General features: G+C 37.3%; 1 protein-coding gene across 1 annotated transcript in view; it reads left to right on the top strand.

The window, feature by feature from the left end:
• The window catches only part of SKAP1 (src kinase associated phosphoprotein 1), a 467,979-nt gene that overhangs the window by 325,267 nt on the left and 126,283 nt on the right, over window positions 1-16,429 (top strand). The window contains exons 4-5 of the mRNA XM_083378139.1: window positions 13,310-13,387; window positions 15,060-15,143. Coding sequence (XP_083234265.1) covers window positions 13,310-13,387; window positions 15,060-15,143 — 162 coding nt within the window. The remainder of the gene's footprint in view (window positions 1-13,309; window positions 13,388-15,059; window positions 15,144-16,429) is intronic.

Raw genomic sequence — 16,429 nt, forward strand, 5'->3', positions numbered from 1 at the left:
ACTTAAATAAATTATTAAAAGCTCATATTTTTTACCTTGTATTTTCCCCTTGATATTCATTTTATTATAGTTTGCTTTTCTACTTCAAATATTTATTATATTAACTCTATTTGCTTTTTTTTTCATTCTCACTCCTTAAAAATTTTTCTTACCTTCCAGCACACATAACTTGAAAATCACAATTGCTATGGAAGCTGTGTGAACAAGCGAACGTGCAATAAATCAAAACAGCCATTAGAATCTGTTGTTAATTGTGATTATTTATTTATTAACTTAAAAGCCTGCCCAATGTATAAAGCATAATTCCATGCAGCATACACCAACAAAAGCAATATTACAGGGGGCGGAGCCAGCTGTCAGAGCGGGCGGCTGTGTGAACAGAGTTCTCTCCACGCACAACCTCTCACCCAGTGTTCGCGGGGGCTTTTCGGAGCTTCAGGAGGTCCTGTAGGGACATCCGAAGTTGCAGGCAGCCCGGAGAACCTTCATGAGCGGCGGTTCGTGTTGGAGATCCGGAGAAAGTCTGATGCGAGCGAACCGGGGAGAAGGAGGCCAGTAATGGCCGACATGAAGATCTGACAGAGGGACGGAGCTAGCACATAAGCAGCGGGACAACGGTAGAGCGGAGCTGACGGAGAGTATATCCGAATATCTAATAGGAAGCGCTTGAGAAAGAGGTACTGGTTTGAAGTGGGTGCCTCACGGAGAGGGAATAAGCGGCGATAGAAGTCTCGAGGGAGGTGTTTGGCAAAAACAGCAAGAAAAAGAAATTCGAAGACTATATGACTGCATACTAGCTGGAGATAAACTACAACAGGTCAAAGTCTGATCTTGGAGCCTTAGAGACTGAACTCTGGATTGTCGGGCGTGGAAAGCGATCAGCTTGGTTTATCCTGGTCTATCCTGGTAGATTTTGAACTTTTGTACCTTTGAAATTTTACTCTACTTGTCACGGGCAGCCATTTGACATAGCAATTTAGTAATTGGAGGTTTGTTTAGTGGGACACCTACTGGTCTTTGACAGTAGAGGAAGACGGAAAAGGTGTCAACTTCTGCTTCGGAAACGGGGCAAAAAAAAAAAAAAGAACGTGACTTTGAATATATCCAGACATATATATTATAAAATTCTATTAGATAAATTGCTTAGTTGGTAATAAGTATCTGGTGGTAACTGTTTTATATACTTTTTGTCATAGAGTTAAAAGGTTTATATAAGACTCAGGGTATTACATATTGATAAAACGCGTGTTACAACCGGGAAAACATGACAAGTATTTCGGGAGCAACTAAGCCTAGCGCTGGCAAAAAGGCGGCAACACAGGGACAAGGGATGGCCTCAAGTCCCTCCAATCAGAAATCTATAGAGGATATGCTGCAAAGGGAAAGATCTAACTCAAATTCTTTTAAAGATCTACATGCCCTTTTGCAAAACTTACACGAGGTAATGGCCAAAAACCATGAGGAGATGAAGAGAGAAAAAGGCCAAATAAGAAACGACACTGGTGAATTAAAGGGGAAAATCCAAGAGATAGATGATAAATTTGAAGGGATTCAACAACAATTAGTCAAAAATGAACAAAGACTTCAAGATATGGAAGCTAGAATGGAAAAAGAGGAAAAGAGAGTAGATGATTTAAATGAAACACTTCTTCAGGCTAATAAGGAGTTAGAGACAACAGTCATTTTTCTGGAAGCAGAAAAGGCTGCTCATTATCTACGCTTCCAAAATGTTCAAGAAAAAAGAGGGGAAGATTTGTTGGTCATGATGGCAGAACTGATGGCAAAGGCACTCGGTGTAGGGAAGGAGGAAATGCTGGCAGAAATTGATGAAACATACAGTGTTCAAACTAATTATGCGAGAAGGCACAACCTCCCAAAAGAAGTACATGTAAGGCTAGTTAAAAAATCAATTCGGGATGAGCTTCTGCATAGATCTAGAGAGGAACCATTAGAATTTCGGGACCAACCAATTACCATCCTTAAACAGATACCTAAAAGGATGAGGGATCTGAGACGTGGCTATCAATTCTTAACATCTAAATTAATTAGGGAAAATGTAAACTTTAGATGGCTAACCCCAGAGGGTATCCTAGTTACGTGGCAGGACAGAAGGCATAGACTGGACACGATAGAGAAGGCAGAAGATTTTTACAAACTCCACTTCCATAGCCAAGAGGAAGTAGATTTAGAAGATCAAGATGGAAGGGAGGTAAGAGAAAGAGATACAATACGAGTGGCAATGGATGGGAAGGTCTTAGCAACAGAGGATAGAAGGAACAAATCTGGAGAGTTAACAGAGAAACATGGAGCCAGAGACAAGGAAGAGAGAGAGCCCCGAATCACGAGATCCACAAAAACCAGAAATAAGTAAGATGAAGGGAGGTGAGTGTAGTATTATGTCTGTGAATATTAATGGACTGAATTCGCCAGTGAAAAGGCGGAAATTTTTTAATAGGCTTATTCACCAACAATTGAATATCGTGGCAATACAAGAAGTCCATATAAAGGAACAACAAAAATATTTGTTAGTACAACCAAAAATAGGGAACCTATTCGTTTCCTTAGACCGACACAAGAAAAAGAGAGGAGTGGCATTATATGTAAACCCAAAATTGATAGCAAAACAAATCTATAACGATAAAGAGGGTAGAATACTGATAGCCGAGGTTGTAATAAATCACAGGAAGGTCATGATGGTAGAGATATATGCCCCAAATCATAACCAAGAACAATTTTTTAAAACACTTCACAATAAGATATGTAGCATTGATTATGAGGAGATCTGTTTAATAGGAGACTTTAATGCTATCCTAGATATAAATTTGGATTATATGGGTAAGACGCTTAGGAAAAAGAAGAGAACAACTCTACCGAGATCTTTTCTCAACTTGGCTAATGACCTAAATATCCAAGATGTCTGGAGGGAAAGAAATCGTAAGGCTAGACAATATACATATTACTCCAATCGACATAACTCATGGTCTAGAATAGACATGGTATGGATGACGAAAGAAATTAGTTCTGAAATAGACGAGGTGCATATAGCGACAGGTACTTGGGCAGATCACAATCCTATTAAACTTAACTGGAAAGGTTCCAAAAAAATACCCAGATGGACGCTACAAAGAGCAATTTTAAAAGAAGACGAATTCAAATCTAAGATGGAGAGAGAACTAAGTTTTTTCTTTAAGGAAAATAAAGCTATAGACACCTCAGTACAAAACAATTGGGATACAGCCAAGGCAATGATGAGAGGGGTAGCGAGGGCATACATGGTATACAAAAACAAGGGGAAAAGACAACAACGGGAAAGATTAGAAGGGGAATATAAGAGTTTAGAAGTTATACTCCAACAAGATCCACAAAAAGAGAATATCAAGCAATCTATGGATCTGATTAAACACAAGCTTAATATTTTAGACAAAGAGAAATTAGCACAACAACTGAGAAACATGAAACAAAATTTTTTTGAAAATGCAAATAAACCGGGCCGTTGGCTCACATATAAATTGGGAAAACAAAAGGGGAAAAACTGGATTCGCGAACTACGAGATGAGGAAGGGAGAATATTCCACCAGGAAGAAAAAAAAATAATAGCCCAGGAATTTTATGAGCGTTTATACAAAGAAGATAGCCAGGCAAGTGTGGAGAAAATGGAGGAATATTTTCAAAAAGCCAAACTACCCAAGGTCACAGAAGATACCAGAAATATGCTAAACGAGGAAATTCGGCTATCTGAGATGATAAAAGCTATCAATGCACAAAAGAACAATAAAGCATCGGGCCCTGATGGTCTCCCGTCAGAAATCTATAAAGAACTACAAAATATCTTAGCACAACCCCTAGTAGAGGTATTTAACGCAGTATTAGAAGGCGCAAGAACACCTAAATCTTGGTCGGAGGCAAACATAACCCTTATCCCGAAAGATAATACGGACCATACATTAATCCAAAATTATAGACCCATATCACTTCTTAATTCGGACTATAAGATATTTACATCAATTATAGCGGAACGATTGAAACGATTTCTGAACGATTTCATACACACAGACCAGAATGGTTTTCTCGCTAAGAGAGACACTAAGCACAACATTAGAATAATATTAGATACGTTGGAGTACTATGAATTACATAGTGGACAACAGATGGCATTACTTTTTTTAGACGCCCAAAAGGCATTTGATAATGTTAAATGGTCTTTTTTGCACCAAGAACTTAGCTTCATGAATATGGGTGAAAAATTTATAAATATAATTAGGGCAATTTATGACAACCAGGAAGCAAAAATAATTATTAATGGGGAAGCATCTAGGAAGTTTCAAATTCAAAAGGGAACACGGCAAGGCTGCCCCTTATCACCATTGCTGTTTATATTGACACTTGAAGTATTAACGAGAATTATAAGAAACGACCCAAAGATAAAAGGATTAACCATTAAAAAGGAAACCTTTAAACTTCAAGCTTTCACGGACGATCTGGTTTTTATTATGGAGGATCCATGTCAGACGGGACCAAATCTATTGGAAGAACTATCTAAATATGGTGAGGTTGCCGGACTGCGAATAAATAGAAATAAGACCAAGATGATTGTTAAAAATATGACCAATAAACAAAAAGAAAATCTGGCTGGAATCATGGATATAGAAATAGTCAAGAAAATAAAATATCTAGGGATTAATATTACGGCTAGATGCACCTCACTCAAAAAAGATAATTATGATAATGTAGTGAATCAAATAAAAGGTGATCTGGAAAGATGGGGAAATCTAAAACTCTCATTATTGGGAAGAATCGCTGTCATTAAGATGAATATTTTGCCTAAAATCCTGTTTCTGTTTCAGAATATCCCAATACAACTCGATTCTAAATTTTTTCGAAATTTGAATAAATTATCATTAAATTTTGTTTGGCAGGGGAAAAAACCAAGAATTAAATTGAAATATTTACAGGACACGAAGGAAAATGGGGGTTTTGGATTGCCAGACTGGGAATTATATTACCATGCCGCGGCTCTGAGTTGGATTAGAGAATGGGTAATCTTGAGAAATAGAAGACTATTAACTTTAGAGGGTCACGATTTGCAATATGGCTGGCATGCTTTCCTATGGACGGAGAAACAAGGTCTTTTCTCACATTTTCAAAAACATCGGATCAGGCAAGCGTTACTTAATACCTGGAAAAAAATTAGATCTCACAATTACACTAAAGTACCGGTCTGGCTATCCACCCTTGAAGCGATTGTTTACCCAAATCTATTTGATTTGGGTAACACAATTTCATACAAGGATATTCTGAATGAGGAGGGGGAATTGAAACTTAGGAATGAACTAGAATTACAAGGTATAAAACTCGATTGGTGGGCCTACTTACAAATCCAATCAAGATTTAGGAAGGATAAAAATGAATGGGGGATATATACCTCTGAAACAGCATTGGACAAAATATTATTGGGACCAGACTCTAAACAAATAAGGAATTTATATAAATTGCTTTTGGGATATAAGCTGTTTGAAGAGCAAGTGAAGGATCCCATGTTGATTTGGGCTAACAATTTAGGACATAACATTGACTTAGGTACTTGGCAAACAATTTGGGACAGAAATAAAAGGATAACACTGGCCTCATCGTATAAAGAAAATTTATTTAAAATGTTTTATCGATGGCATCTTCCCCCAGCCCGTCTAGCAAAAATGTATACAACAGCATCTCCCAAATGTTGGAAGTGCTCTGAAGAGATAGGCACATACTTCCATACGTGGTAGTCTTGCAGTAAAACACAAAAATTTTGGAGAATGATTTGGATTTGGCTGAAAGAAATATTGAAACAAAATATTGAGTTTAGTCCAGAACTTTTCTTGTTGGGAATTACGAAAGAGAAATATCCTAAAGATGTGCTATATTCAACGATCCATATTATCACAGCAGCTAGAATGTCATTTGCGCAAAAATGGAAAAAGAATGAGATCCCAGGAGAAAAAGAGGTTATTAGGAAAATTTGGGATTGCGCAGAAATGGACAAACTAACTTTGGAACTAAAGAATAAAGATCAATCAGACTATTATAGAATTTGGAACAAATTGTATCTTTGGAGGGATAAAAAGAAAGGTCTTTAATAGGTTTTACAGACTAGCTCATTGTCTTAAATATTCTGTTATTTCACTGATTTGTAACTTAAGTGTATCTAAGTGTTTCTTTGATGTACATATATACATGTATATATATATATATTTGAACATTGTAGACAAAAAGGTTTGTCAGCCCGCTGGTACTGTGTCCAATGTTTTTAAATAATAAATTTAATAAATTTTTTTTAAAAAAGCAATATTACAAAACACCCCATATCAAAGCAACCAGAAATCAACAAGAAAACACATATTCTGCACCTCTTAGGACAAACTCTTCAAACATTCTGGCCCCAATGCCAAGTCTTCAAAGCTGACAGTTAACAGTGTCAGGTGCAGTGGTGGGATTTTGCCAGTTTGCACCACTTCGGCAGAACTGGGAGCTATTTTTTTTTACCTGGACCCAGAATGGACTTCCGGAAGCAGCATCCACACAGAGATCCGGTTGTTCACATATTGAATCCCACCACTGGTCAGGCTTGTCAATTCTGTTTTCCTGGATAAATATGCAGCTTTACATGTGGAAATAAATATTAATTATCAATTCATTCTAAATCCAGGAATTCTTGTGTTCTAAGCATTTTTTTTCTTTTTTAAACTTTATTATTTGCAATGAAAAAAGAAGAAAAAAGGAAAAATGTATGTAAATATTTATGATTTTGAGTTATTCATTTAGTCTTATGTATGTTCATATACTCTTGAATTAGTCTGTTTACATTTAAGTTTACCTCTGAAGAGAAAAATAATAGATTAAGCACACAGAGTAATACAAGCAAATCTACTTTCTAAATAAACCTCTAAACTGAGATCAATAGGATATTTGCCATTGTATAAGTAACCAAGCATTCTATCAATAGGAGTCTCATATAATGGTCATTTCTTTGACTATTATACTTTACAGAAAATGAGTGTGCTTTTATTGCTGTATTTTTTGCATATATGTAGTCTTTGACTTATGACCACAATTAAGCCTGGAATTTAGGTCGTATGTCATTGCAATCATCAAGTGAAATGCCCTCAATATTTCCCAGCATTAGGCTCTTCTCCAGTGAGTCCTTCCTTCTCATTAGGTGACCAAGGTATTTGAGTTTTAGCTTCAGGATCTGGCCTTCTAAAGAGCAGTCAGGGTTGATCTCCTCTAGGACTGACCGGTTTGATCACCTTGCAGTCCAGGGGACTCGCAGGAGTCTTCTCCAGCACCATAGTTTAAAGGGAGAGAAGATGATATTTATTGAAGAAAAGGTTGGAAATAATTATATTTCTTAACTTTAATTTCTTTCATTTTTGAACCTTTTTTCTTTTTTATCTTTAGATTTGATTTTTACCATATACAAAATTTTAATAGAAATATTTTTTAAAAAAGATCAATTATGCTAATATTCTAGAGATGACTGTCAGACTGCATGAAACTGTTTGCAGTCTCACAGCAAACTCTGAGAGGGAATACATTGCAAATGTGCCATGAGCCAGACGTCTGTCTCCTTTGCAACCTTCTTGTGGATCCTAAAGTCATTCATCATAGGTCATTTTATCAGAGATCTCTAGACAGGGCCCTTTTTTTGCTATGAATTTTTAGAGAAAAATGGAAAGAATTCATTGACTCTGTGTTTCTGGTTTTCTGCTAACTAACAAGAAATATAAGCAGAGGTGGCAATACTTATGTAAATTTCTGGTGAGACAGACTGAAAATCAAGGCCAGGGTCAATGTGCCAAGATGTCTTTTAAGTATATCCACAATATGTGTAGGATGCATCTTGAAGTGAGGGTATATTAGGGTATGTTTGTTTCATTAAATATCCAAAGCTCAACACCAGTCTGATATCAGTGCCAGAATTTACTTGATTCTTATTTTCAGTGCCACAGCTTGTTGTAATTTCATCTCAGAAAGTATACTATAGAGTGTCATTTTTACTCAAATATCTGAAACTAAAGTGTGTTTGGAATAACAGATATAGAATTCATATGAAATACATCTTCAGCAATTCTTATGTATGTAGATAACTATGAATTCTTTCTGGATTTACTTCAGGGTGACAGGGCAGAAAGGCCCAGAGGAATCAAGTGAGAGGAACATACAGAGTCGCTGTAGCAGATGGGCAACATAGAAATTTAATAAATAAATCTTTCCTGTTATACATAGGCTGTCTGAAAATTTTCGTCCTTTTTGCAGAAAATGGGACAGAATGATAGGGACCAGGACTACCCAGAAGTCTTAGTCTGAGTTGCTCCTGATCCATAAAACAGGGGCCTTCATGAGGCCCTACATAGTTGGGTAATCAGACTTTCATACACATGCTTCCTTTTCCATTTAATGGTACTATGTACAATAGATTATTGATATATTACTAATTTGTCACATCTTTTTGATCCTTGGCATTTGGATCATTTATGATTGGATGAGGCAGGTAAGAGATATTCCAGAATCCAGATGTCATGCTGAAATTTATATAAGAACCTACCACTTCTGGAAGTTATCCAGATTTCATACTAGGATATTGTACTGAACCTAAGGGTGGATTGAGAAAAACACTGATGACAAATCTAATTTTATATGACACCAATCTCTTTTAAAGCTGTAACCAATATATTTCTATACTACTTCTTTACTATTCTTCCTTCCAAACTGCCCAAAGCAGTTTACAAAGAACAATTAAAAGAACCTTAAATGTAACCATCAACAATAAACCAACAATACTAAGAGTCAATAAAAATACAAAAATTAAATCAAGATTCTTTTTTAAAAAAGCAATTGAAAAGGCAATTGAAAAAAGGCAAACTTGTCCTGGAGCAATTGTTATTCTACAAATGTCTTGGTGAACCAAGATGTCTTCACTGGGCTTTCATTGTATATGTTTGTTGGTGCTTTAAGGCAGCAATTTCATACCATCTTTCTGAAAGTAAGCTTTGATAATACTACCAGTTTTACCTCAAGAATGAGTGATTTGTTGTATAACTAGATGAGATTCTGAGTTATAATGCCTAAGGAATTTCTAATCCAGCAACTCTAATTAAAGGTGCATTTATTTAAAAAATGTGTTTATTTTTTAAAGAAAATAAAGCATAAAAACTGGCTAGTTTATTTTAGCAGAAATGTATAATCAATTCAAGCCTGAGTTCCATAGATGGAAGTGAACCAGATAGTGTATTTCTAAGCCTATAAAAAAAGAAACATTTTTAAAACTCATTGCTGACTTAAATACCATTTTAACTATGCTGACTTCCTCATATCTATCTTGACATTAGCATGAAAAGTGTGGCTGACTAGTGCAAAGAGGAATAAATTATAGAATTTTTCCACCGTACTCCTTTCTTCCCAATCATTAGTATGAAATGTATGCATTGAAAATTTTCTTTGGAAATTATGGTGAACAAAGGCCAGAAATACAGTCTTTAGGGCAGCAATTTAGCTGTCTGCAGGATTACGGGTTAATCATTCCATGAGAACTTGTAAACCAATCAGAGCTTCTGATCAGCTCTAATCTCAGACCTGAATTTTAAGTATAGAGCTTTGCATTTTCAATAGTGTTTGGGCACAATGATATTATACTGACTAGTCATCACACTATGTCAAAAAAAATTTCTCTCTCTCCTTTATCTTAGTCAGAAATAGATATTTTTTCCAGTGTATAAATCTACCTTGTGTTGCACTGTAAGAACTCACACAGTATATCACGTTAACCAATATGTTGTTGTTGTTGTTGTTAGCTGCAAAGTCGTGTCCGACCCATCGCGACCCTATGGACAACGTTCCTCCAGACCTTCCTGTCCTCTACCATTTCTTCTGGAGTCCATTTAAGCTCACGCCTACTGCTTCAGTGACTCCATCCAGCCACCTCATTCTCTGTTGTCCCATTCTTCTATTGCCCTCAATCTTTCCCAACACTAGGCTCTTCTCCAGTGAATCCTTCCTTCTCATTAGGTGGCCAAAGTATTTGAGTTTTAGATTCAGGGTCTGGCCTTCTAAAGAGCAGTCAGGGTTGATCTCCTCTAGGACTGACTGGTTTGATCGCCTTACAGTCCAAGGGACTTGCAGGAGTCTTCTCCAGCACCACAGTTCAAAGGCCTCAATTCTTTGGCACTCAGCCTTTCTTATGGTCCAACTTTCACTGCCATACTTTGGCAACTGGGAAGACCATAGCCTTGACAATACGCACTTTTGTTGACAGGGTGATGTCTCTGCTTTTTAGTGTGCTGTCTAGATTTGCCATGGCTTTCCTCCCCAGGAGCAAGCGTCTTTGAATTTCTTGCCTACAGTCCCCATCTGCAGTGATCTTGGAGCCCAGGAAAATAAAATCTGTCACTACCTCCATTTCTTCCCCATCTATTTGCCAGGAATTGAGAGGGCTGGATGCCATGATCTTGGTTTTCTTAATGTTAAGTTTCAACCCAACTTTTGTACTCTCCTTCTTCACCCACAACAAGAGGCTCTTTAGTTCTTCTTAACTTGAGTGGAGTGGTATCATCTTCATAGCTTGTTGATATTTCTTCCAGCAATCTTTATTCCGACTTTTGATTCATCTAGCCCTGCCTTGCTCATGATGTGCTCTGCATATAAGTTAAATAGGCATGGCGACAGTATACAGCCTTGCCGGAGACCTTTCCCAATTTTGAACCAATCAGTGGTTCCATGTCCAGTTCTCACTGTTGCTTCTTGGCCCGCATATAGGTTTCTGAAGAGACAAATAAGATGGTCTGGTATGCCCATCTCTTTAAGAACTTGCCACAGTTTGTTATGATCCACACAATCAAAGGCTTTAGCATAGTCAATGAAGCAGAAGTAGATGTTTTTCTGGAACTCCCTAGCTTTCTCCATGATCCAGCGTATGTTGGCAATTTGATCTCTAGTTCCTCTGCCTCTTCAAAATCCTGCCTGTACTTCTGGTAGTTCTCGATCCACATACTGCTGAAGTCTAGTTTGTAGGATTTTAAGCATGACTTTACTAGCATGAGAAATGAGTGCAATGGTGCGATAGTTTGAACATTCTTTGGCACTGTCTTTCTTTGGAATTGGAATGTAAACTGATCTTTTCCAATCCTGTGGCCACTGATGAGTTTTCCAAATTTGCTGGCAAATTGAGTGTAGCGCTTTTACTGCATCGTCTTTCAAGATTTTGAATAGCTCAGCTGGAATACTGTCACCTCCACTAGCTTTGTTGTTGCTCAGCTTTTCTAAGGCCCACTTCACTTCACATTCTAGGATGTCTGGCTCGAGGTCAGTGACCACCTCATTGTGATTATCAGGGACATTAATCTCATTCTTGTATAGTTCCTCTGTGTAATTTTGCCACCTCTTCTTAATCTCTTCTGCCTCTGTTTGGTCCCTGCCATTTTGGTCCTTTATCATGCCCATTTTTGCATGAAACGTTCCCTTCATCTCTCCAATTTTCTTGAAAAGATCTCTGGTCCTCCCTATTCTATTGTTTTCTTCTATTTCTTTGCACTGTTCATTTAAGAAGGCATTCTTATTTCTTCTAGCTATTCTCTGGAATTCTGCATTCAATTGGGTGTATCTTTCTTTTTCTCCCTTGCCTTTCGCTTCCCTCCTTTCCTCAGCTATTTGCAAAGCTTCTTCAGACAGCCATTTTGCTTTCTTGCATTTCTTTTTCTTTGGGATGGTTTTGGTTGTTACTTGTTGTACAATGATGCGAACCTCTGTCCATAGTTCTTCAGGCACTCTGTCTATCAGATCTACTTCCTTAAATCTATTTGTCACCTCTACTGTATATTCAACAGGGATATGATTTAATTCATACCTGAGTGGCCTAGTGTTTTTCGCTACTTTCTTCAGTTTAAGCCTAAACTTTGCAATGAGAAGCTCATGGTCTGAGCCACAGTCAGCTCCTGGTCTTGTTTTTATTGACTGTATAGAGCTTCTCCATCCTTGGCTGCAGAGCACATAGTCAATCTGATTTCTGTGTTGACCATCTGGTGAAGTCCATGTGTAGAGCCGTCTCTTGGGTTGTTGGAAAAGAGTGTTTGCTATGACCATCGTATTCTCTTGACAGAATTCTATCAGCCTGTGCCCTGCTTCGTTTTGTACTCCAAGGCCAAACTTGCCTGTTATTCCAGTTATCTTTTGGCTTCCTACTTTAGCATTCCAATCCCCCATGATGATAAGAACATCATTTTTTGGTGTTAGTTCTATAAGTTGCTGTAGAGCTTCATAGAACTGGTCAATTTCATCCTCTTCAGCACTGGTGGTTGGGGCATCGACTTGGACTACTGTGATATTGAGTGGTTTGCTTTGGATTCGAACTGAGATCATTCTTTCATTTTGAGGATTGTATCCCAGTATTGCTTTTCCTACTCTTTTATTGACTATGAAGGCTACTCCATTTCTTCGGAGGGATTCTTGCCCGAAGTAGTATACCTGATGGTCATCTGAATTAAATTCACCCATTCCTATCCATTTTAGTTCGCTGATACCTAAGATGTCGATGTTCAGTCTTGTCATCTCTTGTTTGACCACGTCCAGCTTTCCTTGATTCATGGATCTTACATTCCAGGTTCCTATGGAGAATTTTTTTTACAGCATTGGACTTTCCTTTCACCACCAGACACATCCACAGCTGAGCATCCTTTCGGCTTTGGCCCAATCGCTTCATTCTTTCTGGCGCTACTAGTACTAGCCCTCTGCTCTTCCCCAGTAGCATATTGGATGCCTTCCAACCTGAGGGGCTCATCTTCCAGCGTCATATCATTTTGCCTTTTGGTACTGTCCATAGGGTTTTCATGGCAAAGATATTGGAGTGGGTTGCCATTTCCTTTTCCAGTGGATCACGTTTTGTCAGAACTCTCTGCTATGACCTTTCCGTCTTGGGTGGCCCTGCACGGCATAGCTCATAGCTTCATTGAATTACGCAAGCCCCTTCACCACGACAAGGCAGTAATCCATGAAGGGGTAACCAATATGTACCTTACTGTTATTTTACAGAAAACCTTATGACATTAATTACAAGCCCCATCATTTAAGTTTTGTGAATTTGGTAGTAATCAAGAATAGATATAACATACAGTTATGTTATGCATATAATTAACATACAGTTTTTAATTTATTTTATTTTTAATTTTTATTCAGTAAAATTTTTAAACAGTTCAGTAGCCATAGCTCTCTGGGCTGGTTACAACAAAAATAAATGTGTTGTCTTGGGATAGTTGTCAATTTTTATTATTATTATTTTTAGATGAGAACAGTATACAGAAAGCTACTGAAGATCAAGAAATCATTTTAAAACAAGGCTATTTGGAAAAGAGAGCTAAAGGTAAACATTTATCAGCTAATTGTTTATTTATTTGTGTATTTATTAATCAAATTGATATGGAAAATGGAAAATGATGCTGGATGGTATATAACAACCCAATAAAACCATAAATATAAAACAATTGTTACCTATATTTATTATAAGGTAAAAACTTAGAGGACTATAAAATATAACAGAATATAACAGAATAACAGAGTTGGGAAGAACTTTGTAGGTCTAGTTTCTCCCTGCTCAAGCAGGAGACCTTTTATCATTTCAGAGAAATAATTGTCCAATCTCTTCTTAAAATCCTCCATTGTTGGAGCATCCACAACTTCTGGAGGCAAGCCATTCCACTGATTCATTGTTCTAACTGTCTGGAAATTTCTCCTTTCACCTGGTTCCTTGCCGTGGTAGAGCTCTAAAGGTCAATATCAGGACCTTGAATTAGACCCAGAACAAACTGGTAACCAATGCATTTCACCCAACAGAGAGTGAATCATACTTATAACTGATTGCGCTTTTGCATTTTGCACCAGCTGAAGTTTCCAGATACTCTTTAAAGGGTAAGATCCCTTGGCGTAAGTAAGATGCTTATCATCACTAAAAGCAACTGCTGTTGATTTATGAATTCACATTTCTGTATTCCTATGTTGTCCATGCTTAAAACCTGTAATTCCTTTGAGCAAAAATTATGGGTAGCTTCTCATGCAGACATTTGATGTTGAGAAAAGTTCATCACACAAAATACAAAATCAATTGCTAGAAGTGGTTGTATTTGCTTCTGCCCATTTCAATATGATTATTATTGTGAATACCATGTATTAAACAGATTTTTCTCTTATTTTCGCAAGTCATCCTATTCCAAGTCTATGGACACAACCTTAATGGAAGCCAAAGACTAGAAAATAACTGAAAATGTATCGAAATATTCTGGATGCATCAGTCCATAATAGAAACCATATTGTAATAGAAAGATAGACAGACAAAGAGAGAAAGAAAAAAAGGGGGAATTTAACAGATATCATTATTATCCCTGGAATTTCTTACTCTTTAAAGAATTGTAACAATACATAGAAAAGGATGCTCCATGCTTTCTCCAATGTCACTTACCCATTTGGCATAAGAGGCAAATAAATCAGCAGGCCCTTGAAATTAGAAAAAGTAACCACATTTTTTGTACTTTGGGATAAGGATTTAATCCCTGCCTAATTATTTAATTATTTAAAATATTCAACAAATAGGCTTTCCAGATGTTTTCAACTTTGGCTCTTTTATGACTCATGGACCCAGAATTCCTGAGCCAGCATGGCTCAGCTTGGAAACTCTCCCTTTTCCCTCAGCATGGCTGGCTCAGGAATTCTGGGAGTTGAAGTCCACAAGTCATAAAAGAGCCAAGGTTGCCTACCCCTGATGTAGATAATGTCACAAGTCTACAGAAAGGCTTATCTACATGACTTGTCAAATAATATATAAATTGGGAATTGTTATAGTTCAAGTCCAACACATCTGAAGTCCAACACATTTTTCAGGTCGGAAAAGGCTACAGTAAACAGACAAAATGAGTATATCTCTTCTGAAAAGTGTCTTGTATAAACAAAATGCCTTGGAACAGTAAAATGTATTAATATCAGAAATAACTATGAATGATATACAGAATCATTACTCATTCCACCTTCTTTCTTTTTCACAGACTCCAAAATCTTTGGCTCTGAATGGCAGAGGCGTTGGTGTGTTCTTGACAATACAGCTTTCTACTATTATGCAAATGAAAAAAGTAGGTAACACCACACCCATGCTTTCTGTTCTTTCACTGAATCATGAGATGGTATTCATGACTAGTCATGAATCTCCAGTGGATCAACTGGAGAAGACAGCAGTAAAAGAAATACTGTCGTCCAAAATTCATTTTAACACTGTAGCTCTTTTATTCTCTGATATTTTCTGCATTTATTAAAAACATTAAAGTAGTTCTACATGCAAGGAACTCAGGGAGATGAAAATCAGATTGTTAAATTTATTTATTTATTTATTAATGGGACTTATATACAACATGTAAAACTGAGGAGAAAAATATCTACTAAGGTTTGCAAACAGTTGGAAATTGAATATGGATCTTCCTGATCCAAATGCAACAGAAGCATTGCATTATATTGGCTCTTTTAGATGGGTGATGAATTAGCCACCATACAGTGTGGAATGATGCTATTAGATGCAGCCTTAAGATGAAGAAGATGGTTGTATTCTGATACCCTTGTCAGTTAAAGATGAGGGACAGGGAGAAATAGAGACACAAGGGCCTGTGTATAAAAAGTGGACCCATTTTTTCCCCCATTAGTTGTCAGATAGACTTTAATCCTCCCCTAAATGACCATATATAATCTTGTGTGTCAGCATGTATAAATAATTTTTTGTTGTTAACTGTTTTTAGATTACCTTTCTAGGCCCCAAACATGGGACAAATCTTTATTTCCTGTGTCAGCCTATCCTGAAGGCCATCGACAGGCAGTAGTCACACCGGTGACAGCTCATATTTGTGTAAATTTTAAATTGCTAACAAAGAATTAAGGGAGACTGATATGCATTTCAAACTTATTAGTTTTCATCAGTCAGCCATACCCTTCTGAGATTCGAACCTGGGCTGATTACACATTAGGCAGTTGTTTTCACTCTAAGCCACAGGATCTCTCTCGCTTTGTTAGCTGAGAAGCAGGGGGAGATATATGACAAATGCTTGTTAACTGTTTTTAGATTACCTTGCTAGGCCCCAAACATGGGACAAATCTTTATTTCCTGTGTCAGCCTATCCTGAAGGCCATCGACAGGCAGTACATATATATACAGAGCTTTTTTCTCATAGAATGCTCAGAACGGCATTTCGGCACCTTTTTTGCACCAAAAAAAAAAAAGCTTTTGCACAAGCTGTGCTACTCCCTCTATTGGCTTTTGAAAGCCAATAGGAATTGCTGCTGAGCGCGCCAAAAGACCCAGGCAGCAAACATTGCACAGGCAAGTTGTCTGCAGCAAAGGCGAGTTAGCAGGAACTTTGCACCCTCCCTGCTG

The sequence above is a fragment of the Vipera ursinii genome, assembly GCF_947247035.1.
Source record: "Vipera ursinii genome assembly, chromosome: Z".
Classification (NCBI taxonomy): Eukaryota; Metazoa; Chordata; class Lepidosauria; order Squamata; family Viperidae; genus Vipera; species Vipera ursinii.